Here is a 25,278-nt window from a genome sequence, read left to right on the forward strand (position 1 = left end):
AGGAGACAGTAAGGAGATATTCTTAATAATATAATTCCTGTCATTTCGATACCTCCAAGTTCTCTTCCAGTTTGTAATGAATATTTCCTGTCTCGCGATAGGACCAGAGTTGTATTTGAAGTGTACTGGATGATTATCCACTGCAATAGCTAAGCTAGCCCCGTTCCCCCCTTAACGAGCCTTATCACATGACTTAGGATAATAGCCAAACCAGAATCTCAATTTGCAGACACTGTGTTTCGGGGTCCTGCCCCTCGTCAGTACAAAGTGGAGATCTGGTTTGGCTGATTGAGAGGCGTCTGACCTGGATCCAAGAAGTATCGTTTCTCCTTGTGGAGAGTGACATGATAAGCATGTCGAGGTGAGGAGACTTAAAGCCGCAATGCTCCTCTGGGAAATATGCAAATTAACTCTTCAGAGAGGAAGAGAACTAGAACTCTAGTGCCACCTATTGGAAGTAGCAATCCTAACAGTCAATGTCGACCCTTTACCGAGCATTGTCACATGACTTAGGATAATAGCCAAACCAAAATCAACACAGTGTCTGCAAATTGAGATTCTGTGGTTTGGCTATTATCCTAAGTCATGTGACAAGGCTCGGTAAAGGGTCGACATTGACTGTTAGGATTGCTTCTTCCAATAGGTGGCACTAGAGTTCTAGTTCTCTTCCTCTCTGAAGAGGCAATTTGCATATTTCCCAGAGGAGCATTGCGGCTTTAAGTCTCCTCACCTCGACATGCTTATCATGTCACTCTCCACAAGGAGAAACGATACTTCTTGGATTACAAGAAAGGTAAGAAGTTACTCAGCATTAAGCTTCTTTATATACATGTTTGGGGTATAAAATCCCGATGACAGGTTCTTTTTAAGTAATGTCTTGGATTGAACATTTACAGCATTGTACTTTTTTCCTAAAGCCCCCATATGCAATAGATATCCGTCAGCTGGATGACGGTTTGACAATCTTTTGACGCAGCGTCAGTCAGAGAAGAATTAAGTGGCCTCCATTCCATTCACACTGGACTGCCGATTGATATTGGTGGATACAGCCGAAATTAGTCTAATGGGTATAGGGGTCTTTAGTAATTAGTGTTTGCTTGCATTAACCACTTTATGTTGCCCGGTAGGACAATGCTATAAATAATATCACTCCGTGGATGTCTCATCAATTGAAGCAATTTTATGCATTCAATACATTTTATAAAAAAAAAAGAGTTGTTTTTTCATGTGATTTTTTTTTTTTTACTTTCAGGCTCACAGTTTTGGTGTTTGTTGGATGTTGTACCAATCAAGAACGAAAAAGGAGAGGTGGTTCTCTTCTTAGTTTCACATAAAGATATCACAGATGTTAAGAACCGTACAGGAACAACGAGCTGGAAAGAGATAGGTGCACAAAATTTGTTCTGTCACCTGAGTAATATGGCCCTGATTCATCAAGACTGGCATGCACCCCTTAATGAAATTGGCGCATCTTTTAGCTTCCATGTGCCAAAGAAAGAGATAAAAGGCAGTCACAATCTGGCATACATTTCTGTTAAAATACACTCCACTTTTGTGGCATAAAAAAAGGATGAATTGGTTGGGTGCGCGTAGCCATGTTATGCTCATCTCAAAGGTGTGATCACTTTTAAAAGGGACTAGAGTTGAAATGACAAAAGTTACGAAATGTTTGCACAACTATGAATTGTATAAATATTTTGGGACATTTCAAGCAGTTTTACTCCAGAAAACTGTTTGATGGATTGTCCCCCCCCCCCCGAATATTTTACATTTCAGATAAAGTGGCGCTATGAAATTGACTGATGTTTAATGTCCTCTCTTAGCAGGAAGGGGGGAGCAGCCTTCTCGTGCCATGGGAAAAGGTTTTAATGCCAATCGTAGGCGAAGCCGAGCTGTTCTTTACCACCTTTCAGGGCATCTGCAAAAACAAAATAAAACTAAAGCAAAAATTGGAAAGGTATGGACACTGTTCAGTTCTAAATGTGTGTTTATAGATTGGTGAGAAATAAACCCATATGAGCCATAGTCTATGTGTCTGTTGTGTACTGTGAAAACTACAAATTATTTCAATCACCAAATAAATTACCGTAATTCATTAATTAATGCACATGTACATATAGAAATAGCTGAAGCAAATACAAAAAAAAGATTTGAAGCAATAGTTAAATGGGCAGCATAATTTTGTAAAACAGAGGTCTTACTTTGTGTCTGAGCTGCAATATTAGACATATCATATGCACTAATTTTGAGACAAAAACAGACCTTTAGACCTATGAACTAATTTCTTACAACTCCTTAAAAGAAAGCCATCATCGGGAAATGACCACAAGTTTTTATGTTAAATGTATTTTCTTTTTTTTATAATTTTTGTCAATGTGTTTTTGTTTTTGTCTTTTTTTACAATTCTGTATTAAAATTAAAAATCCTACAATTATCACATTGGCAACTAAGGCTTTTTTTTTTTTTTTAGAAATAATACATGTATTATATATACATGTATATATGTATACCACAATTATTAGATCCCGACCTTATCTTTTGTATTGAAATGTCTAATGCACATTTGCAAAGGTCATTGCAAAGGGAAGAAGCAGAGTCAGCTGTGACAATGCCCATTGTTATTGGTCAATCCTGTGTTATCATCTGGGTATAGAGGTGTCACCTGTCATTTTAATCCTGCCTCTGATGATAATATGGAGCCTTTCTGGAAACTCTTCCTGACATAACATGAAGCATGAATCTAAAAAATCCCCAGTGGAGGGTGTGAAAATTGCATTTTCAGAAAATGAAAAAAGAAATTGGAAATTTACTTTAAAAAAATACATTTAACACAAAACCTGATATAAACTATAAGTAATTTCCCGATGATAGTTTACATTTTCAAAGGTGTAGGTAAATGCTGCATCTGACCACACCACCAAAACTATTCCCCCTGCAGTGGGCCAATGGCAGCACATTCGTGGAAGGAACAAAATCGTGCAGCCATTGACAAGCCACAAACAAGCAGAGTTTCAGCCATAGCATGTGGCCGCACTTTTAAGCTTTGTAAATCAGATTTAGCTAAATTTACAGTTAAAGCACCATTCCAGCATTTTTTTTATTTCAGCACTGGAGTGGTGCCATTATTGTAAATTATGAGCAAAAAAGCAAGAAAAGCTAAATAAGTGCGACACTCACCACTGGTGTGTGAAAAAGCAGCACTTTATTGTGGTCGTTACATGAGGAGAGGGGACTTAGCAGCAAGAAGCGTAGTTTACGCAAAACAGCCGTCACTTACCTCGTTATTTCTCCTCTCCCCATGGGACAACCACAATAAAGTGCTGTTTTTTCACATACCAGTGGTGAGTGTCGCTCTTTTTTAGCTTTTCTTGCTTTTTTGCTCACAATTTTATACAGCTGAGCATCACTATATCTGGTAATCCGCAATCAATGTTTACCTGAATGTATTCCTGGAGGGTCTTTTAGCGCTGCCAATATTTCATTATCATAAGTTCCCTGACCCTAATAATATACTTACCAGCCGCCGTTTTGGAAAAAAAAAAATCGCTGAAGTGGTGCTTTAAATAACCAGAGTTGTCATCTAGTAATCTTCTCCCCTTCATCTTATCTCAGGGTGTTTTTGGTGAGAAGCCTCGAGTTCCAGAATACAAAGTGGTCTCTGTGCGTAAATCTCCTTTTATTCTCCTTCACTATGGTCCATTCAAAGCTTGCTGGGACTGTTTAATCCTCCTTGCCACCCTCTATGTAGCGGTGACTGTACCATACAGTTTCTGCTTCAACACTGGAAAAGAGGAAGGTGTTCAGAATCAAAGGAGTCCGCCAAGTGCATGTGATATTGCAGTGGAAATCATGTTCATTTTAGGTAAGTAAGATACAAAAATAGTTTTTAATAAGATTACACGTCCAGGACTAAACAGTGACTTTTAGCCTTGTGACAGGAGATTGCCAGATTGCCATGTCCTACTGCCATGATGGCAGGACATGATTTCTGCTGACTGTCAGGCAGTAATCATGGCCCCTTTTTGGGTTTGGAGCCCAAACCAATTCGCTATAATTAAGTCACTGCCACAAGTCACCATGCAGCCACAAGTAATGATTATAATTGTGAGCCCTCGCAGGCAGGATCCTCTCTCCTCCTGTACCAGTTGTGACTTGTATTGTTCAAGATTATTGTACCTGTTTTTATTATGTATACCCCTCCTCACATGTAAAGCGCCATGGAATAAATGGCGCTATAATAATAAGTAATAATAATAATAATAAAACATGTATTAATTGCAATACAATGTTTTTATAGCAACTTCCTTCACTAGAAGGCAAAGCATATTACATAACGTGGAAACACAATTAATAAGTTATTACTGATGATTCCCATAGCTCAGTCTAAAGAAATATTTGCACAGAAGGATCCTCCTGAACTGACTAGGAGAGTGAATTCCACCTTACTAGAGAATGTACTGTATTTTTCAGACTATTAGACGCATTGGACCATAAGACGAACCTAGGTATTGTCATACCGTTCTGTCTGTTTCTGGTTTTCGGCATGACAATGCATATGTTTGTTTTAACCCTTTACTATTTCCCCCCTAATTTGAGCTGGGATACTGTTGGCTGTTACCTTAATGGAGCCTTCTCAGTTCCCTTCTCTGCTGCGCAGTCGTACTTTGGCGTTTAGGTATTTGCCCTGCTGCATACCTTCCTCATGTGCGGTCCCTGGTTGCTGCTGTGAAGCTGTCTGCGGGTTGTGAGGTCATTTGCAGTTGGTGCATGACTTTCCACGTGGGTCAGTGCATGCAGTCTCAGCCAGGTGCCCTGAGTCTCAGATCCTGCACTGTTGGTGCTGTAATGGTTTTTGTGTGTGTTTAGGGCGTGGCAGCCACACCTCCCCTGCTTTTATCAGGGTTAGGGTGTGTACTTCAAATGCTGTCCCCAGCCAATTGCTGAGGGGCAGCTCATATATAAAGCTCCCCTGCCCTATGGGTGGGACCTGAGCTGCAATCACAAAGCTCCTGAACTTTGCTATGTGTGTTTGTGTTCCTGCACCTCTCCTGTCTATGTTTTGGTACCAAAGTCCTTGCCTTGATTCCTGTTTTGTCCTGTTCTGGCACCTGTCCTGGAGGCAGTATATCTAGGCCAGAATCCTTGATCCTGTACTTGTCCTGTACCTGAACCTGTCTGAATTGTCTGCTGTGATTATGTTCCTGGAATCCCTCTGTATCTGGAGCCTCACTCCCATTGACTTTGAGTCTCTTGAAATCAGTGTTTCTGCTGAGCATCTATTACTCTGTGCTCTGACTACCATACGGTGTTAACCCCGTCGGGCTCATGTCCAGTACGGCGGTGTTCACACCATCATGCTTGAGTTCCTTCCTAGGTCCGATGCCCAGAGCCTGACGACCGCAGTCTGGAACCTGATGACCGCTGTCTGGAACTTGAAGCCTGATGTTTTTGGTGGTGCCTGTTGGTCGTGTCAGATGTCCGGAACCGAACGACTCCTGTCTGATGTCTGCCGGTGACCCTGGGTCCAGATTTCCTGATGTCCTGTCTGTACCCTTATGTCCTGCCTGTGTCTTGATTACCTTATGGACCCTGATGTCCTGATATCCTGTCTGTTCCCTGATGTCCTGATTTCCTCCCTGCATCTCATATCCTGATGTACCTGATTTCCTGAGCTGCCACGCCAGTGTCCCAGCCGACGACCTGGGCTGCCACGTCAGTGTCCCAGATGTCTATCCATGTTCTATGTCCTGATGTCACTGATGACCTGGGCTGCCACACCAGTGTCCCAGCTGATGACCTGGGCTGCCCTGCCAGTGTCCCAGATGTCTATCCGGTATTCCTGTGTCCTGATGCCCTGCCTGTGTCCTGAGGTCTTTCCTGAGTCCAAATGTCCTGATGTCCTGTCTGTATCCTGATGTCTTGCCTGCACCCTGATGTCCTCGTGTACCCTGATGTCCTGCCTGGGTCCTGATGTCCCGCCTATCTGTGCCTCGGTGATCCGTTGGTGCCTTGGGGTCCACTGGGTGGTACCCTTCTGAGGTGTCGAATCGGGAGCCTGACATCATCATGTTTTGTTTATGTACTGTGTGACTTTACTTTAGTAAACTTTACTTTCTATATACCTCAAGTATCAGTGTAATCAAGTCCTACGTGTCTCTTTCCTTGTTTACATGCTCAGCTGCCACAGAACCCTGGTCGCTGCCCTCCCCTAGTTCGGGTAGGCCCGGGTCCCCCTCTGCAGTTTAAAGGGTCCGTATTGCGTCCCTGGGAGACGCGCGCCACACGCCTTCTGAGGTTGGTCGGCCTGGGGGCGTCTATGGGCTGGGCCGCATCTGCGGCTGCAGCTGACCGTGACAGGTATTAGAGGAGGAAATAAGAAAAAAAATTGAAGCAAAACAATGTGGTCAATTCTGTACTAATATCACCCATCCTGTAATATATGGTCCCCTCATCCCCATCCTAGTATGCATGACCCCCTCATCTCTATCCTGGTATACATGGCCCCTTCATTCCTATCCTGGTATGCATGGCCTCCTCATCCCTATCCTGGTAGGCATGGCCTACTCATCCCTATCCTGGTATGCATGGCCCCCTCAACCTATCCTGGTAGGCATGGGTAGGCATGGTCTCCTCATCCCTATCCTGGTACGCATGGCTCACTCATCCTTATCCTGGTATGCAGGGCCCCCATCTCTGTCCTGGTATGCATGACCCCATCCTTATCCTGTGATGATTGGCCTCCATCCTGGTATGCATGGCCCCTAACAGAAAAACATTAAAAAAAACATAAACCATTATACTTACCTTCCTGTGCTCCTTTGCAGTGTCTTGTTCCGATGCCAGCAGCTGATTTATGCTTGTAACAGCGCATGGCAGTGACATCATGCACTGCTTACAAGCCGAGGGCAGCTGCCAGACTACTCACTGCTCCCCACGCCAGGACTATGTGTGTGGTGAGCAGTGAATATTCATTGCTCTTTAACCCCTTCCCGACCTTTGACGCATACGCTGCGTCATGAAAGTCGGTGCCATTCCGACCCATGACGCAGCATATGCATCATGGAAAGATCGCGTCCCTGCAGATCGGGTGAAAGGGTTAACTCCCATTTCACCCGATCTGCAGGGACAGGGGGAGTGGTAGTTTAGCCCAGGGGGGCCGTGGCTACGATCGCTCTGATTGGCTGTTGAAAGTGAAACTGCCAATGAGAGCGATTTGTAATATTTCACCTAAAAAAATGGTGAAATATTACAATCCAGCCATGGCCGATGCTGCAATATCATCGGCCATGGCTGGAAACACTAATGTGCACCCACCCGACCCCTCCGTTCGCCCCCCCAGCCCCCCGATCTGTGGTCCGCTCCCCTCGGTCCTGTGCTCCGCTCCCCCGTCCTCCTGCCCGCTCCCCCCGTGCTCCAATCACATCCCCCGTGCTCCAATCAAACCCCCCCGCACTCTGATCCCCCCCGCACAGCGATCCCCCCCCCCCCGCACAGCGATCCCCCCCGTGCTCCGATCCACCCACCCGCACAGCGATCCCCCACTACGTGCTCCAATCCACCCCCCCGTGTTCCGATCCACTCCCCCGTGCTCCGACGCCCCCCCCGTGCCCTGATCTCCCCCCCTTATACTTACCTGGCCTCCCGGGGACCGTCCGTCTTCTTTCCTGGGCGCCGCCATCTTCCAAAATGGCGGGCGCATGTGCAGTGCGCCCGCCGAATCTGCCGGCCGGCAGATTCATTCCAGAGTGAATTTTGATCACTGAGATAGGTTATATCTCAGTGATCAAAATAAAAAAAAGTAAATGACCCTTTGTCACCCCCATAGGTAGGGACAATAAAAAAATATTTATTTTTTTTTCCACTAAGGTTGGGGTAAGAACTAGGGTTAGGGTTAGGGGTAGGGTTAGGGTTAGGGTTAGGGTTAGGGGTAGGGGTAGGGTTAGGGGTAGGGTTAGGGGTAGGTTTAGGGTAGGGTTAGGGTTTCGGTATGTGCACACGTATTCTGGTCCTCTGCGGATTTTTCCGCTGCGGATTTGATAAATCCGCAGTGCTAAACCGCTGCGGATTTATGGCGGATTTACCGCGTTTTTTCTGCGCATTTCAATGCGGTTTTACAACAGCGATTTTCTATTTGAGCAGTTGTAAAACCGCTGCGGAATCCGCAGAAAGAAGTGACATGCTGCGGAATGTAAACCGCTGCGTTTCCGTGCAGTTTTTCTGCAGCATGTGTACAGCGATTTTTGTTTCCCATAGGTTTGCATTGAACTGTAAACTCATGGGAAACTGCTGCGGATCCGCAGCGTTTTCCGCAGCGTGTGCACATACCTTTAGAATTAGGCTATGTGCACACGGTGCGGATTTGGCTGCGGATTCGCAGCAGTGTTCCATCAGGTTTACAGTACCATGTAAACATATGGAAAGCCAAATCCGCTGTGCCCATGGTGCGGAAAATACCGCACGGGAACGCTGCGTTGTATTTTCCGCAGCATGTCAATTCTTTGTGCGGATTCCGCAGCGTTTTACACCTGTTCCTCAATAGGAATCCGCAGGTGAAATCCGGACAAAAAACACTGGAAATCCGCGGTAAATCCGCAGGTAAAACGCAGTGCCTTTTACCCGTGGATTTTTCAAAAATGGTGCTGAAAAATCTCATACGAATCCGCAACGTGGGCACATAGCCTTAGGGCTAGGGTTGGGTTGGAATTAGGGTTGTGGTTAGGGTTAGGGGTGTGTTGGGGTTACGGGTGTGTTGGGGTTAGGGTTGTGATTAGGGTTATGGCTACAGTTGGGATTAGAGTTAGGGGTGTGTTGGGGTTAGTGTTGGAGTTAGAATTGAGGGGTTTCCACTGTTTAGGCACATCATCGGGTCTCCAAACGCAACATGGCGCCACCATTGATTCCAGCCAATCTTGTATTCAAAAAGTCAAATGGTGCTCCCTCACTTCCGAGCCCCGACGTGTGCCCAAACAGTGGTTTACCCCCACACATGGGGTATCAGCGTACTCAGGAGAAACTGGACAACAACTTTTGGGGTCCAATTTCTCCTGTAACCCTTGGGAAAATAAAAAAATCTGGGCTAAAAAATGATTTTTGAGGAAAGAAAACGTATTTATTATTTTCACGGCTCTGTGTTATAAACTTCTGTAAAGCACTTGGGGGTTGAAAGTGCTCACCACATATCTAGATAAGTTCCTTTGGGGGTCTAGTTTCCAAAATGGGGTCACTTGTGTGGGGTTTCTACTGTTTAGGCACACCAGGGGCTCTGCAAACGCAACGTGACGCCCGCAGACCATTCCATCAAAGTCTGCATTTCAAAAGTCACTACTTCCCTTCTGAGCCCCCACGTGTGCCCAAACAGTGGTTTACCCCCACACATGGGGTATCAGCGTACTCAGGAGAAACTGGACAACAACATTTGTGATCCAATTTCTCCTGTAACCCTTGGGAAAATAAAAAATTCTGGGCTAAAAAATTATTTTTGAGGAAAGAAAACGTATTTATTATTTTCACTGCTCTGTGTTATGAACTTCTGTGAAGCATTTGGGGGTTCAAAGTGCTCACCTCACATCTAGATAAGTTCCTTTTGGGGTCTAGTTTCCAAAATGGGGTCACTTGTGGTGGGTTTCTACTGTTTAGCCACATCAGGGGCTCTGCAAATGCAACGTGACGCCCGCAGAGCATTCCATCAAAGTCTGCATTTCAAAACGTCACTACTTCACTTCCGAGCCCCAGCATGTGCCTAAACAGTGGTTTACCCCCACATATTGGGTATCAGCGTACTCAGGAGAAACTGGACAACAACTTTTGGGGTCTCCTGTTACCCTTGGGAAAATAAAAAATTGCGGGCTAAAAAATCATTTTTGAGAAAATAATTTTTTTTTTTTTTCATGGCTCTGTGTTATAAACTTCTGTGAAGCACTTGAGGGTTCAAAGTGCTCACCACACATCTAGATTAGTTCCTTTGGGGGTCTAGTTTCCAAAATGGGGTCATTTGTGGGGGATCTCTAATGTTTAGGCACACAGGGGCTCTCCAAACGCGACATGGTGTCCGCTAATGATTGGAGCTAATTTTCCATTTAAAAAGCCAAATGGCGTGCCTTCCCTTCTGAGCCCTGCCGTGCGCCCAAACAGTGGTTTACCCCCACATATGGGGTATCTGCGTACTCAGGACAAACTGGACAACAACATTTGTGGTCCAATTTCTCCTATTACCATTGGCAAAATAGGAAATTCCAGGCTAAAAAATCATTTTTGGAAAAGAAAAATTATTTTTTATTTTCATGGCCCTGCATTATAAACTTCTGTGAAGCACCTGGGGGTTTAAAGTGCTCAGTATGCATCTAGATAAGTTCCTTGGGGGGTCTAGTTTCCAAAATGGGGTCACTTGTGGGGGAGCTCCATTGCATAGGCACACAGTGGCTCTCCAAATGCGACATGGTGTCCGCTAACAAATGGAGCTAATTTTCCATTCAAAAAGTCAAAAGGCGCGCCTTCCCTTCTGAGCCCTGCCGTGTGCCCAAACAGTGGTTTACCCCCACATATGAGGTATCGGCGTACTCGGGAGAAATTGCTCAACAAATTTTAGGATCCATTTTATCCTATTGCCCATGTGAAAATGAAAAAATTGAGGCGAAAAGAAATTTTTTGTGAAAAAAAAGTACTTTTTCATTTTTACGGATCAATTTGTGAAGCACCTGAGGGTTTAAAGTGCTCACTAGGCATCTAGATAAGTTCCTTGGGGGGTCCAGTTTCCAAAATGGGGTCACTTGTTGGGGAGCTCCAATGTTTAAGCACACAGGGTCTCTCCAAACGCGACATGGTGTCCGCTAACGATGGAGATAATTTTTCATTCAAAAAGTCAAATGGCGCTCCTTCCCTTCCGAGCCTTACCATGTGCCCAAACAGTGGTTTACCCCCACATGTGAGGTATCGGTGTGCTCAGGAGAAATTGCCAAACACATTTTAGGATCCATTTTATCCTGTTGTCCATGTGAAAAGAATTTTTTTTGTGAAAAAATAGTACTTTTTCATTTTTACGGATCAATTTGTGAAGCAGCTGGGGGTTTAAAGGGCTCACTATGCATCTAGATAGTTCCTTGGGGCGTCTAGTTTCCAAAATGGGGTCACTTGTGGGGGAGCTCCAATTTTTAGGCACACGGGGGCTCTCCAAACTTGACATGGTGTCCGCTAAAGAGTGCAGCCAATTTTTCATTCAAAAAGTCAAATGGCGCTCCTTCCCTTCCAAGCCCTGCCGTGCGCCCAAACAGTGGTTTACCCCCACATATGAGGTATCAGCGTACTCAGGACAAATTGGACAACAACTTTCGTGGTTCAGTTTCTCCTTTTACCATTGGGAAAATACAAAAATTGTTGCTGAAAAATCATTTTTGTGACTAAAAAGTTAAATGTTCATTTTTTCCTTCCATGTTGCTTCTGCTGCTGTGAAGCACCTGAAGGGTTAATAAACTTCTTGAATGTGGTTTTGAGTACCTTGAGGGGTGCAGTTTTTAGAATGGTGTCACTTTTGGGTATTTTCAGCCATATAGACCCCTCAAACTGACTTCAAATGTGAGGTGGTCCCTAAAAAAATGGTTTTGTAAATTTCGTTGTAAAAATGAGAAATCGCTGGTCAAATTTTAACCCTTATAACTTCCTAGCAAAAAAAAATTTTGTTTCCAAAATTGTGCTGATGTAAAGAAGACGTGTGGGAAATGTTATTTATTAACTATTTTGTGTCACATACCTCTCTGGTTTAACAGAATAAAAATTCAAAATGTGAAAATTGCGAAATTTTCAAAATTTTCGCCAAATTTCCGTTTTTATCACAAATAAACACAGAATTTATTGACCTAAATTTACCACTAACATGAAGCCCAATATGTCACGAAAAAACAATCTCAGAACCGCTAGGATCCATTGAAGCGTTCCTGAGTTTTTACCTCATAAAGGGACACTGGTCAGAATTGCAAAAAACGGCAAGGTCTTTAAGGTCAAAATAGGCTGGGTCATGAAGGGGTTAAAAACAGTGTTAGCCTTCAGCTGCCGGGCGTTAACGTGGGCCCGCTACTAAAGGGAATGAATATTCAATGCATTCCAAGCCTCCTCATTTTTCTTTTTGCTGGTGATGAGAGTTCCTAATGACATTCGCTATACATTTGGGGTAGTTGTCCTGCTGCATAATACATTTGAAGCTAATCAGATCTCTCCATGGTAGTAGTACTGCATGATAATAATAATAATAATCTTTATTTTTATATAGTGCTAACATATTCCGCAGCGCTTTACAGGTTGCACACATTATCGTTGCTGTCCCCGTTGGGGCTCACAATCTAAAATTCCCTATCAGTATGTCTTTGGAATGTGGGAGGAAACCAGAGTACCTGGAGGAAACCCACGCAAACACGGAGAGAACATACAAACTCTTTTGCAGATGTTGTCCTTAGTGGGGTTTGAACCCAGGACTCCAGCGCTGCAAGGCTGCTGTGCTATCCACTGCGCCCTGCATGATGGATAAGTATCTGCCTGGATTTCTCAACATTGAGGGCATTAACAAATAGGCATCGTTGTGGACCGCAGAGTGATCAACTAAGGAAACTGTTCAGTATCTGAAAAACACATCATGCTTTCTTCCCTTCGAAATTGGAAGCGGTAAACCAGCGCCATCTGCTTAGAAATTTCAGCAGCCCATGGGACTCGGCTGCGTCCATCTACTGACTGGAGAAGTCTGTCCAGAAGTGGTCTTTGTAGACAAATTGAAGCCAAATAGCCATACCTTTGACATGGAAACAAGGCTGTGACTAAACTATGCACAAAACATAGGAACTGAAATGCAGAACAATGGCAGCAAGTGCTCTGGACTTATGAGTCAGTATTTCAAATTTTTGGAAATGGCAGAAAGTAGTTTGTTCATTGAAACACTGGAGAATGGTACAATAATGAGTGTCAGCAGGCAACCGTGAGGCACGGTGGAGGTTCCTGTGCAATACAGGCAGATACTTATCCGTTATGCAATACCATCTGTGAGGCTCAAAATTTATTCCGCATCAACATGTCATTAAAAATTATCTTCAGTGTAAAGACCAAAGAATCCTGGAAGTGACGATTTGGTGTCCACAGAACCCTGATCTCAACAGCATCAAAAGTGTCTAGGGGTGCATAATGGGACAGGACAACAATCCACTACATCCACAGATCTGTTTTTAGTTCTCCAAGATGTTTGGAACAACCTCCCGGATGAGTTGCTTCAAAAACTGTATGCAAGTGCTCCAAGAAGAATTGGTGCTTTGATGCTATTTTGAAGGAAAAGGTTCGTCATACCAAATATTGATTTGATTTAGATATATCTTTTGGTCACTCACTTTGCATTTTCCTAATTGCTAAATTATAACTAATAACACTTGTAGCATTTTTTCAAAACCTGCCTAAAACTTTTGCATCAAATGGCTTGCATGTGACCACGGAGACAACAGTGCATACATTAGGAGATGTTTTTGGTGTACATGCCAACAGTGTACCACAGATGTGGTCAGAATCGCTTCTTCAAAATTGATTACCGGTACTTGAAATACTCACATGAAATGTAGATATCTGGATGGTCAGTTCTTGGCAGAGTGGAGGAGATGATTAGCATTGATCGGTATGTAATGATTAGTTTGTTTGCGTGGAACAAATGAATTTCTGCATTGACTTTGAATGGTGAAGCAAGGGTTAACGTGATCAATAAGGTATCAGTAAAATTATGATTATTCTGTCACCATTAGTAAATTAATTAAGAAGTTTCAGAAATTTTCCTGAAACTACAGGTGTAGCATGCATTATTAGGACCTTTATTGGTAAATCTTTCTTACAGAAAGCCTGTTAAATATTTTGTAAAAATGCCTGAGCTCACCTGTTTCTGCCACTATTCTCTGTTTTATGCTGTGTTGTTCAATGATGGAGATAATGTTCATTTGCTTCTTCGCGGGCACACTATGTGAAATGTCTACTTTGCAGTCCAACTGAGTATATGTTCACAATTTTTTCTGGAAATGTGCACTTTCACCTCTCCCTTCCAGATGCTGCCATTCACCGCTCAGCAGCTGATCTAGCAGTCCATCGGTCTCAGATCCTGCTGAGCTATGGTTGGCAGTGTCACAGTGGGACAATAATTATTATAATTTGTTATAACTAACCACAGTTAGTTACTATGCCCGGGCAACACCGGGCTCTTCAGCTAGTTTTATAATAAAAGCAACTTTACAATGCAAGAACCCCACTAATTCCCCATAATTTAGTTTCTTCATCTGGGAAGCAGAATATTCGTTTCTGCTGTGATCACATAAAGTGGTGTTCCCTTAATCAAAACCCATCATTTATCAACAGGATAAAACGCATGCGCTTAAAAAAAAACGCATGGTGAAAAAACGCATGTAAACGCGTGCAAACGATGCGTTTTTTAAACGCATGCGTTTTTGCATGTGGGGAAAAAAACGCGGCATTTTGACGCGTTTACATGCGTTTTTTCATGCGTTTGCGTTTTTTAAACGCATGCTGAGAAATGTGTGACAGCTGCCAATCATCAAAATAAAGTAAAAAACCCCACTATAAACAGAAATAGTTAGGGTTAGGGTTAGGGGTAGGGATCATAACCCTAACCCTAAAGGGATCCTAACCCTACCCCTAACCCTAAGCCTAAAGGGATCCTAACCCTAACCCTAAAGGGGTTAGGGTTAGCGGTAGGGTTAGGGTTAGGATCCCTTTAGGGTTAGGGATAGGGTTAGGGGTAGGGTTAGGGATAGGGTTAGGGATAGGGTTAGGATCCCTTTAGGGTTAGGGTTAGGATCCCTTTAGGGTTAGGATCCCTTTATCACCTTTATGGTGGGGGGTGGCATATCAGTGTGTTTTCTGTTTTTTTTTTTATAAAAATGCATGCGTTTTTAACGCAAACAAACGCATGTGCTTAAAAACGCATGCGTTTAGGGTGGTTTCACATTTGCGGGTTTTTTTTGCGTTTTTGTGGTAAAAAATGCAAAAAAAGCATGCGTTTTTTCCCCTATATTTAACATTAAAAACGCATGCGTTTTTTTGTATGCATTTTGACACGTTTTTGCAATGCATGCGTTTTTTTCTGCATGCGTTGTGTTGCAGAAATGCAACATGTAGTATTTTTAGCGGCGTTTTTTTTGCCGCAAAAAAAGCATGCGTTTTTTTGCGCCAAAAAAATGCATTGCTGTCTATGTAAATGCATGCGTTTTTAACCACATGCGTTTGCATGCGTTAAAAATGCATGCGTTTTTAAAAAACAAAACAAAAAAACACACTGATAAACCACCCCACACCATAAAATTGATAAAGGGATCCTACCCCTAACCGTAACCCTACCCCTAACCCTAATCCTACCCCTACCCCTAACCCTACCCCTAACCCTAATCCCTTTAAGGGTAGGGTTAGGGGTAGGGTTAGGGGTAGGGTTAGGGTTAGGGATAGGGTTAGGATCCCTAACCCTAACCCTAGCTCTTTCTGTTTATAGTGGGTTTTTTACTTTATTTTGATGATTGGCAGCTGTCACACATTTATCTGCATGCGTTTAAAAAACGCAAACGCATGGAAAAACGCATGTAAACACGTCAAAACGCCGCGTTTTTTTCACCACATGCAAAAACGTATGCATCAAAAAAACGCAGCGTTTGCACGCGTTTACATGCGTTTTTTCACCATGCGTTTTTTTTAAAAAAATGCATGCGTTTTGAAACGCAAGTTTGAAACCAGCTTTACATTGACATCAATAGGTTTTTTTGCCGCGAAAAAACGCATGCTTTTTTTGCGGCAAAAAAAAACAGCAAAAATTACTACATGTTGCATTTCTGCAACACAACGCATGCAGAGAAAAAACGCATGCGTTGCAAAAACGCGTCAAAACGCATGCAAAAAACGCATGCGTTTTTAATGTTAAATATAGGGAAAAACGCATGCTTTTTTTGCGTTTTTACCGCAAAAACGCAAAAAAAAAAACGCAAATGTGAAACCAGCCTAAGTGTCTAATCGCTGGGGGCAAATGGATCACCACTGCTCATGAGAATGGTAATCAAAGAGCTTGTAAAAAGCTTACATATTGATTACCTATCCCTGAGATAGATCATCTATATGAGCTCAATGTGGGTTTGGCAGCCACTTCTCCCAAGGATCATCTGATATGTGGTCCTGTAGTGACCAGATGTAAGCCATGTATGGAGCAGGACATAGCAGCTCTGTACAATGAATAGGTTCTGAGTACTTGAATTTTATCACATTTTCAGCTTTTTGGCCGGGATGCACGATGTTTGACCCCCACCAATCTTATATTATAGGTCATCAATATGGATGTCCCATGCAACCCCTTTAACAATATTTATGGTTTATAAATAAATGTATTTCATTAATGTATAGAGAATTTTCTACAGTAGTGTATCATTCGACAGATATCATCTTGAATTTCCGCACAACATTCGTCAGTGAGTCAGGACAGGTCGTGTTCTCTTCACGTCTTATCTTCCTCCATTACATCAGGACATGGTTTCTGTTGGATCTTCTAGCTGCCCTCCCTGTGGACCTGCTCTACAGCTTCAACATCAATATAGTGAGTCGCTGTGGTTTATATTTAATAATCTGGTCTACCTTCTGTAGTTTATATTATATCACGACTGTTCCAGTGTCTCGGTGACTTGTATTTAAATATCAGCTCTACTAACTAGGACCTTTCACCTAAGAACAAGGTGAAAGTATCCAGACATGAGATGTGATCTTATTAAATGTATTTGATATGTTTAACTGTGGCAGGATATGAAGCCAGTGTCTATATGGATGCATTATGATGCAGGTATGGAAATGCAATAGTAGAAGAGTAACTTTCACGAAACAAAGCTTCTAGATTCCATCACAAAATCATTACTAAGGCAACCCACCAACCATGTGCTATTTATGTTTGTGTCTTCTAAAATTGGCAGAAGGATCCTAACTAGTGATGAGCGAATATACTCGTTACTCGAAATTTCTCGAGCACGCTCAGGTGTCCGAGTATTTTTTAGTGCTCGGAGATTTAGTTTTCATCACCTCAGCTGAATGATTTATATCTCTGATTTATATCTCTTAGCCAGCTTGATTACATGTGAAGATTCCCTAGCAACCAGGCAACCCCCACATGTACTGATGCTGGCTAACAGATGTAAGTCATTCAGCTGCGGCGATAAAAACTAAATCTCCTAGCACTAAAAAATACTCGGAAGTCTCCCGAGCGTGCTTGGGAAATCTCGAGTAACAAGTATATTCGCTCATCACTAATCCTAACCCAACTTTCCACCCATGCACAATAGATAGCTGTCAGCCAACACATCGTTTAGGAGCTATCTCCCCGATTTCTCCATGCACTGAAGAGCTTGGATCATCCATCTGCTGCCATATGCCTCTGGTGGCTGCTTATCTCCCAGATAACAGAAAGGTTGTCAGTCCAAAATCAGACATGCTAGTCCTTCACAGCCCCAACATTATGTGTGGAGGGAGAGTTGCGAGTCCCATACATATTAGACTGTCAGTTCATCCCGCCGGGTTCAGACAATGTTAGTCTGTGTATGATAGCCTTTTGGCTACCCTTAGGCACTAGGTCCCAGGTCAACTGCTACCTTTACACAGCCCACAGGTATGGTCATGTATAACAGGACTGTTTATGGAGCGCCCCCAGACACAGGGCCACGAGTTCTCGGTACCGGGCCTCTCTGAAGACTTCAGGATCCTCAATCCAGAGCACGTTTAACAGGGCTATCAGAGACCGGCCCGTCCGATGGGCACTTTCAGAGTTTCCTTCGCAGATGGAAATCGTTGCCTACCACTAGCGCCTGTGTGTTGTAGTCCTACCCTGCTGAGCATTCGGAATAGTCCTCACAACTGCTGTTCTCGTTTGTCGTTCTCTACAGCTCTCTCTCATTAGTTCCAGATGTTGCTAGTTTCTCGTCCCCCAGATATGTTATGGCTAGGACGTACCCGTATGACGGGAAGGCCTGGAGGTCTTCCGGGACCCTAGAGACGCTCCTCTCCCACTGTTGCCCCCTATGTCTTCGTAGGAAATTTAAGGTAGACAGCCAACCTATAATTAACTGTCCTGCGGAGTTCGAAGTAAGGCCTAGAGTCAGTTACTCCTGCGATGTTTCAGCCACTGGCTACGCGCCTCAGTAGGATGTTGCCTCGGTCTCATGGCACGACTCCTACTGGTTCTCCTTTGTGCTTGATCTCGTTTACACTGTTCCACAATATCCTTCCCTTTGTGTCTCTTTCTTAGGATACCGCCGCAAGGTAGTGCAGGCGCGGTTCCGTTACATTCTGTTCTGTTCGCTAGGCACCTGCCAGGTTCCTGACAGGGACCCCCCTGTGTCTTCTCCCTGCAACACCCCCTGCCACGGGATGTTGCCTGAATCCAACCCAGTCAGCTTCTGACTAACTTCCTCCCCAACCCCTAGTTTTACCAGTGTGAGGAGTGGCCCAATAAATAAAGCCTTTTTCTCCCCCTAGTGGCCGGAGTGTGAAGTGTAATGTGTTCTGGTGATACCTGGTCAGGAGAACTCCTTTAGTGCCATCAGACGTACCATCACTCCCCTTAGTGGCAGAGCGTCATACTGCAACGACCAGGTCTCTGAGGCGCTGCATTTAGATCAGAGGTCTCAAACTGCATTCCTCAAGGGCCGCAAACAGGTCATATTTTCAGGATTTCCTTGTACTGCACAGGTGATAATTTAATCACCTACAGAGATAATGATTACAGCACCTTGTGCAATGCTAAGGAAATCTTGAAAACACGCATGGTTTGCAGTCCAGTCCTCGAGGAATACAGCTTGAGACCCCTGGTTTAGATAGAATGCATTGTACAAGATCCACCCAGACAACATTCAAATTTCATTAAACACTAGTGATGAGCGAGTATACTCGTTGCTCGGGTTTTTCCGAGATTGCTTGGGTGGTCTTTGAGTATTTCGACGTGCTCGGGGATTTAGTTTATGTCGACGCAGCTGCATGATTTGCGACTTCTAGACAGCTTGAATACATGTGGGGATTGCCTAGCAAACAGGCAACCCCCACATATATTCAAGCTGTCTAGCAGCCGCAAAACATCATGAGGCTGCGTCGACATAAACTAAATCTCCGAGCACGCTGAAATACTCAGAGACCACCCGAGCATGCTCAGGAAAACAGGAGCAACGAGTATACTTGCTCATCATTATTAAACACCTGTTGTTTGAGGTATCATATTAATGGAAATTTACATTTTTGGTATTTCGGTTTGACAATTCTGAGGCGTTGAAAGCACTTACTAGTTTTCCATTTGTTATAGTTCGGATTTACCCTTTGTGTACAATTATTAGGCAATTGAGTATTTTGACCACATCATCATTTTTATGCAGATTTTTCAACTCTGTGCTGTATAAACTTGAATGCTTATTGGATGAAGCAGATCAGGTGACGTGTATATCTGTAATTAGGGAGGATGCAGCCTAATTATATCACCACCCTTTATCAAGGTGTGCAGAATTATTAGGCAGCTTGTTTTCCTTATGCAAAATTGACAAAAAAATGTAGCTGACTCTAAAAAGTCAAAAATTGTTACAAGTCTTATAGGGGATGCAGCACTCTTGAAATTACTAAGATATTGGGTAGTGATCACAGAACTGTCAAAAGTTGTGTGGCAAATAATCAACAATGTGGTAAAAAGTATGTTGAGATAAAAAGCCGCACATTAACTGCCCAATAATTCTGCACAAAAATATTCTCCTAAGAAAGACAAAACCTCATTTTTACTGTAAGTGTTTAGATTTTAGGTTCATTAACCTTTTGGATTGACCAACAGCTATGCAGTTGTTCAATAAATGAATTCATCATCAAAAATACAAGTTGGATAATAATTATGCACCCAATGTATGTATGTCTCTCTGTCATATATATATTATATATATCCACATACATGCACTGCGCAAAATTATTATGCAATATATATATATATATACATATATATATATATGTGTATATATATATATATATATATATACACATAGACACACACATACATATTTATACATACCATGCATATACACACAAACACCAATAATATGTTCGCATACGTTTTATGTCTGTTCACTTCTAGTATTTGTTAATGTGTTGTCTTCCTTCAGTATTTTGGGGCTCACCTTCTAAAGACTGTACGTCTGTTACGGCTGCTGCGCCTCCTTCCAAGACTGGACCGCTATTCTCAGTACAGTGCCGTTGTTCTCAGCCTGTTGATGGTTGTCTTTGCTCTCCTGGCTCATTGGGTGGCCTGTGTCTGGTATTTCATTGGTCAGCAAGAAATTGAAAGCAATCAGTCAGAAGTTCCAGAAATCGGTAGGTCTATTAATCCATGATTTTTTAAATTTTATTCTTTGCTCCATTTTTTTTACAGCTTCTCTGTTTACTTTTTTTATTTTTGGATCTCAAATAAATTCATTTTCGTAGGACAAATTACATTTTTTTTCTATCACACAGTTCATCATATTAAAATAGTTCAATTAATAGCTTTCTATTGCATTTCAGCAGTAGGTACTCTTCTTCTTTTCCTGGTTAGAATTGTTTAGAAAAGGTTGAAAAAGTGTACAATTTATTTTTTTTAGACTTTTGTATGAAAAGAAATGTTAGGCAAGTGGAGCTCCTTGCAACATTTGGCTAAGTTCACACGCGCATATAAAAAATCAGACAGACAATTTTTCATCTGTATTGTCATCTGTAGGGCATTCTTATGGCATTTGTTTTTATCCATCAGCAGTGAATAAAACTTATAAGACCAAAAACAGATTCCTATGTTAGTAATTACAATGTACTTGTAAAACTGCGATGCTATACGATTGATCTGTAGGCAATCCAATTTTTTCCATTGCGCACCTATAGACTTGAAAAGGCAAGGTGCCCTTCAAAACCCAAAAGAGACTAGTGTATGCTGCATTTTTTTTTCACGCAGACATTCTGTCCTGTGAAAAAAAAGTCATCTGAACTATCCAGTTGAATTACACTAATTTTAGTCCTTTTTTGTTCACAGCGCTTGGAAATAAATACAGTTGTATGAATCACAGCCAAAATAAGCCAAAATCAAAAGTGGGGCCATCAGAGGAAAAGTATAATAGAAACACGTCACCACTTCTGCATTATCACCCACTGATTTTGGCTTACAAATACTGATGTAAAATACTGACTAAATACTGAACGCGTTCTTTTTGTGTGGATTTCCTTATACTGGATGTACCAGTGCTAGAAATGGAAACCTGTAGACAAGAAATATACCGTATGTAATGACAGCCTGTGAGCAGGTTTTTAGTGCTTTATCATGCATTGGTCACCACTAGGCCAAGGGCTAAGATCTAATTTTTATTGCTATTTATGACAAACTCAATATGGAGTTCTTTGATTTTTTTCCAAGGTTATATATCTTACTTTAATCCTTGTGGAAGTATTATGGTTCAGTTTTACAAACTCTAGAATGATCCTTACCTACTGAATCGAAATTCTCTTTATGAAGGCCATGTCTTGGACAGAAAACTTGTCTTTTGGACCAGTAATTGTTTACTCCTGTCCTCACGGCCCCCAACAGAACAGGTTTGCAGGATTTCCTTAGTATTGCACAAGTGATGTAATTATTAACAAGGCATCAGAAAATGGTTTTTACTCTAGGATATCCTGAAATCATGATCTGTTAGGGGATTGTCGGGACTGGGGTAGAGAATCACTGTATTAGGCAATCCATACATATTAAAGGCACCAAGATAGTCCTTTTATTCTTGGTGAAGAATTTTTCTAAAATTTAGAGTCAAAAGAGAGTCTTCGTCAGCCTTTGTATTTTCATACAAATTTTCCTAAAAATGATACCCAGTTGACCGTCTATTGTTTTGTAAGGTCTTAACAGAGACAATAAATTGTTTTGAGGAACCAAATTTAAGTTTGTACCCCAAATAAAAGGCTAAGTAAGACTCAAATTATACAATTAGTGGAAACTGCATGGTGAAAGTAAGTATAATATACATGCATATAATGCATAACAGCAAAATAATGACACTGCTTCTAATATCTAACTTGTTTTTCTTAGATAATTGAGTTTCACTTATTTTAAGTACTCAAATAGAACAAAAAAACACATCTAGCACAGAAGTTTAGGTTTGAGGGTCCCTTAGTGCATGACCATTGATCACATGAAGTCAGACATACTTATTAAACCTTTTCTGCCTTTTTTTTAATTGAAAAGGGAAAATGAAGAATATTAGATGAGCCCTAATATAAACAGGAGAAGTGCCTCCTAGGTCAGGATACATGACAGCTGCAACTTGTATTCCTCCTGGTCACTCCATTCAAGAGTCTTTTGTCTTGGTAGAGTTCATCCAAATGCAGAAAAAATGGGAGACTATAAGTTATGTCCACAGGGCGTGAAGATGTATAGTGGACTCTAGTGCACTGGTAGCTGTATACCCAACACTCAAGAGACAGGAGAATGAGCTTCATGAAATCAAATATATTTATTAAAGGAAGTTTAACAAACGGGAAAAGGTGTCTGAGCGGAGGACCCTCTGGATCACGACACTGAATCCCGGACCAGAGAGACAATCCATACAGACCAGATAGCAAAGACTGTCAATGGAGAAAATCCCGGGAGTTCCGTGTAATCCTGGAAAGACTGATCCAGCTGGTAGTGGTATCTGGATAGATCCCAGAGGAATCCAGGATAGGGAAGTGCCAGCAGAGGATTCTGTGGAGAAAGAGATATTAATATAGTGCAAAGTCACAGACTTCCAATCTCAGAGCACAGCAGAGTGTGGCCTGAGCCAGAGGCAACGATCCTAAGGATGAACATGTTGCCCAGGTACCTCCCTTAAGAGGAGGATGCCTATTATGCACAAAGCATCACAGCAGAGACAGCCCTAATTGAGAACATGTGCCTTGGTGCTTTAAGTATGTGCAGGAAGCGGGGCACACCTCCTAAGAGCATTTCTAGGAGACCTGCCAAGGGGATGCAGGTTCCTAGCAGAGAAAGGAGCCGCCGATCGTCTGGAGCCACGGATAGGGTGAGCAGTACCAGTGGAGCTGCGTGATAGGCTCCGGTTTCCCTGTCCATGAGAGACCGGGCCCGCAGCTGAGGGCATGACACTGTAGCAATGTTTCAGAAATGGTTGCTCCATTTTCTTCTGTATTTGGATGGACTTTCCTATGCCTTTTATACATAAGACTTATGGCTGGTTTCACACTTGCGTTTGGCTGGACTGCGTATAGCTGCGTACATCCTCCCTTAAACTCCGCCTACTTCCACATGCGTCCTGCGTTGCGTTCCTGTGCAGTCGGCGGGCACGTCAAAATGCTGCATGCGGACATGTCCGCATACAACACATGTGATGCGCTCACAGGGCAGTGGGGTACTCGGTACCGGGTTCAAGTCGCAGAGGGGGATGTCACGGTGGCTGCGACCCAGTCCGTGGCCCTGGGCATCAATGTTAAAAGGGAAAAGTCTTTAAAGGGAATAAAGTTTATGTTCATGACGCCACCTGTGGTATTTGGTCAGTGGGGACCGACGCTGCTTTAGGGGTCCTCTGGGGTGATGTTATGGCAGCTAGATGGTATAACTTCCCACAGGTGAAGTATATCCCCAGGGCTCCCGGTGAGTAGATGGAAGATGGTGAATGGTGCAGTAAAGAACGAGGACACAGGTTTGCAGTCTCTTTACCTTGTTTACTGAAGACTTCAGGCACCCACAGTCCAGGGCACCAGATCACAGGGCAGGCAGGGTCCGGCCGGCTTGGAGGCAATTAGGAGTCCCCATGTCCAGGTGGAAATCAAAGCCTTCCTCTAGCACCATGGTGTTGTAGTCACTTACTGCCTATGGCTTCAGATAAGGTCCTCACAGATGTTCTCTCTCGCTTTGTCCCCCGTACTCTAGAACGTCCCCGGCTCTAAAGATGTCACCGTGTCTCCTGGGTATTAAGGCGGACAGGTAACATGAAGTTCAGCTGTCCTACCGGTCTCTGATGTAAGTCATAGAGGGCCTTACAACCTCGGTGTTCCGGCTACCGGTCTCTGCGCCTCAGAAGGAGGCAGCCTGCTCGTGGCTGGTCTCCCGCTGGTATCCTCTCCTGTGCTTCGCTCTCCTACACGCTTACTGCAATGTATTCGGCTTTCTGTATGTCTCATTCCAGGAGCTGCAGCACTGTGGCTACACTGCTCCGTAAACCCTCTTCTGCCTCAGACTGATCCAGTCTATTTCCTGGCAAGAACTGTTCTCCTACCTTTCCCTCCAAAACAACCAGATATATGGGGATTCACCTAGTAAATGGGATCAAAAGCTCCCCCTGGTGTCCTGGAGTGTGAATGTGTTGCATGCTTGTGTGTACCTGGTGACAGTTATCCCTTTTTGCCTCCAAACGTAACATCAACATCACCTCCCCCGTGAGGGAAGCAATGCTACTGTGACGACCAGGACCCTGGGGTGCCACACATGTCCCTGCGTACTCAATGTTAAAGATAGGTACGCAGGACGATGCATGACGCATGCGGGAGTAGGCGTAGCATAGGCGGAGCTTAAGGGAGGATGTATGCAGCCATATGCAGACCAGCCAAACGCAAATCAGACCAGCCAAGCATGAAACCAGCCTAAGTTAGTTGAATACCAGAGTATTTCAGCTCTATCTTTCTTCTATTTTTCAGGTTGGCTACAAGAATTGGCCCGACGTTTGGAAACTCCTTATTACATAGGAAGAAAAAATATTACCACAGTATTACCAGCTCAAACCAATTACAGTGAGGAATCCTCCAATGAGACTGGATTGGTGTTATTAGGAGGACCTTCTTCCAGGAGCTCGTATATCACATCATTATACTTTGCCCTCAGCAGCCTAACCAGTGTTGGCTTTGGGAATGTATCGGCTAACACAGACACTGAAAAAATCTTCTCTATCTGCATCATGCTAATAGGAGGTAAGTTCATACTTTGTTACTGGGGTACTTGAAAACATTAGATTAATTTGGGAAGATGTATATTTCAGAGATTCATTCATAGTCAACATACGCGTGTGCAAAGCTCTTTTATGACATTATTGAACATTAGCAGATTTTGGCATAGCTAGTCTTCTGAATTCGTGCTACTTGTATGTTCTAGTTTTATTTTCATAAATTATACTAAATAGGGTACACTCACACAATGCCAGATTTGTTGAAGAAATTGATTTGACTGTCCTATTAATTGGAACAACCCTTGCAGAAATCCATGTGCTTCCTGCC

General features: G+C 43.0%; 1 protein-coding gene across 1 annotated transcript in view; it reads left to right on the forward strand.

Annotated features, from left to right (window-relative positions):
• Positions 1 to 25,278, forward strand: part of KCNH3 (potassium voltage-gated channel subfamily H member 3) — a 140,453-nt gene that overhangs the window by 22,293 nt on the left and 92,882 nt on the right. The window contains exons 4-9 of the mRNA XM_069758366.1: positions 1,253 to 1,387; positions 1,827 to 1,957; positions 3,613 to 3,862; positions 16,437 to 16,594; positions 20,169 to 20,376; positions 24,706 to 24,975. Of these exons, the coding sequence (XP_069614467.1) occupies positions 1,253 to 1,387; positions 1,827 to 1,957; positions 3,613 to 3,862; positions 16,437 to 16,594; positions 20,169 to 20,376; positions 24,706 to 24,975 (1,152 nt within the window). The remainder of the gene's footprint in view (positions 1 to 1,252; positions 1,388 to 1,826; positions 1,958 to 3,612; positions 3,863 to 16,436; positions 16,595 to 20,168; positions 20,377 to 24,705; positions 24,976 to 25,278) is intronic.

This window comes from Ranitomeya imitator, chromosome 3 (genome assembly GCF_032444005.1).
Source record: "Ranitomeya imitator isolate aRanImi1 chromosome 3, aRanImi1.pri, whole genome shotgun sequence".
Lineage (NCBI taxonomy): Eukaryota > Metazoa > Chordata > Amphibia > Anura > Dendrobatidae > Ranitomeya > Ranitomeya imitator.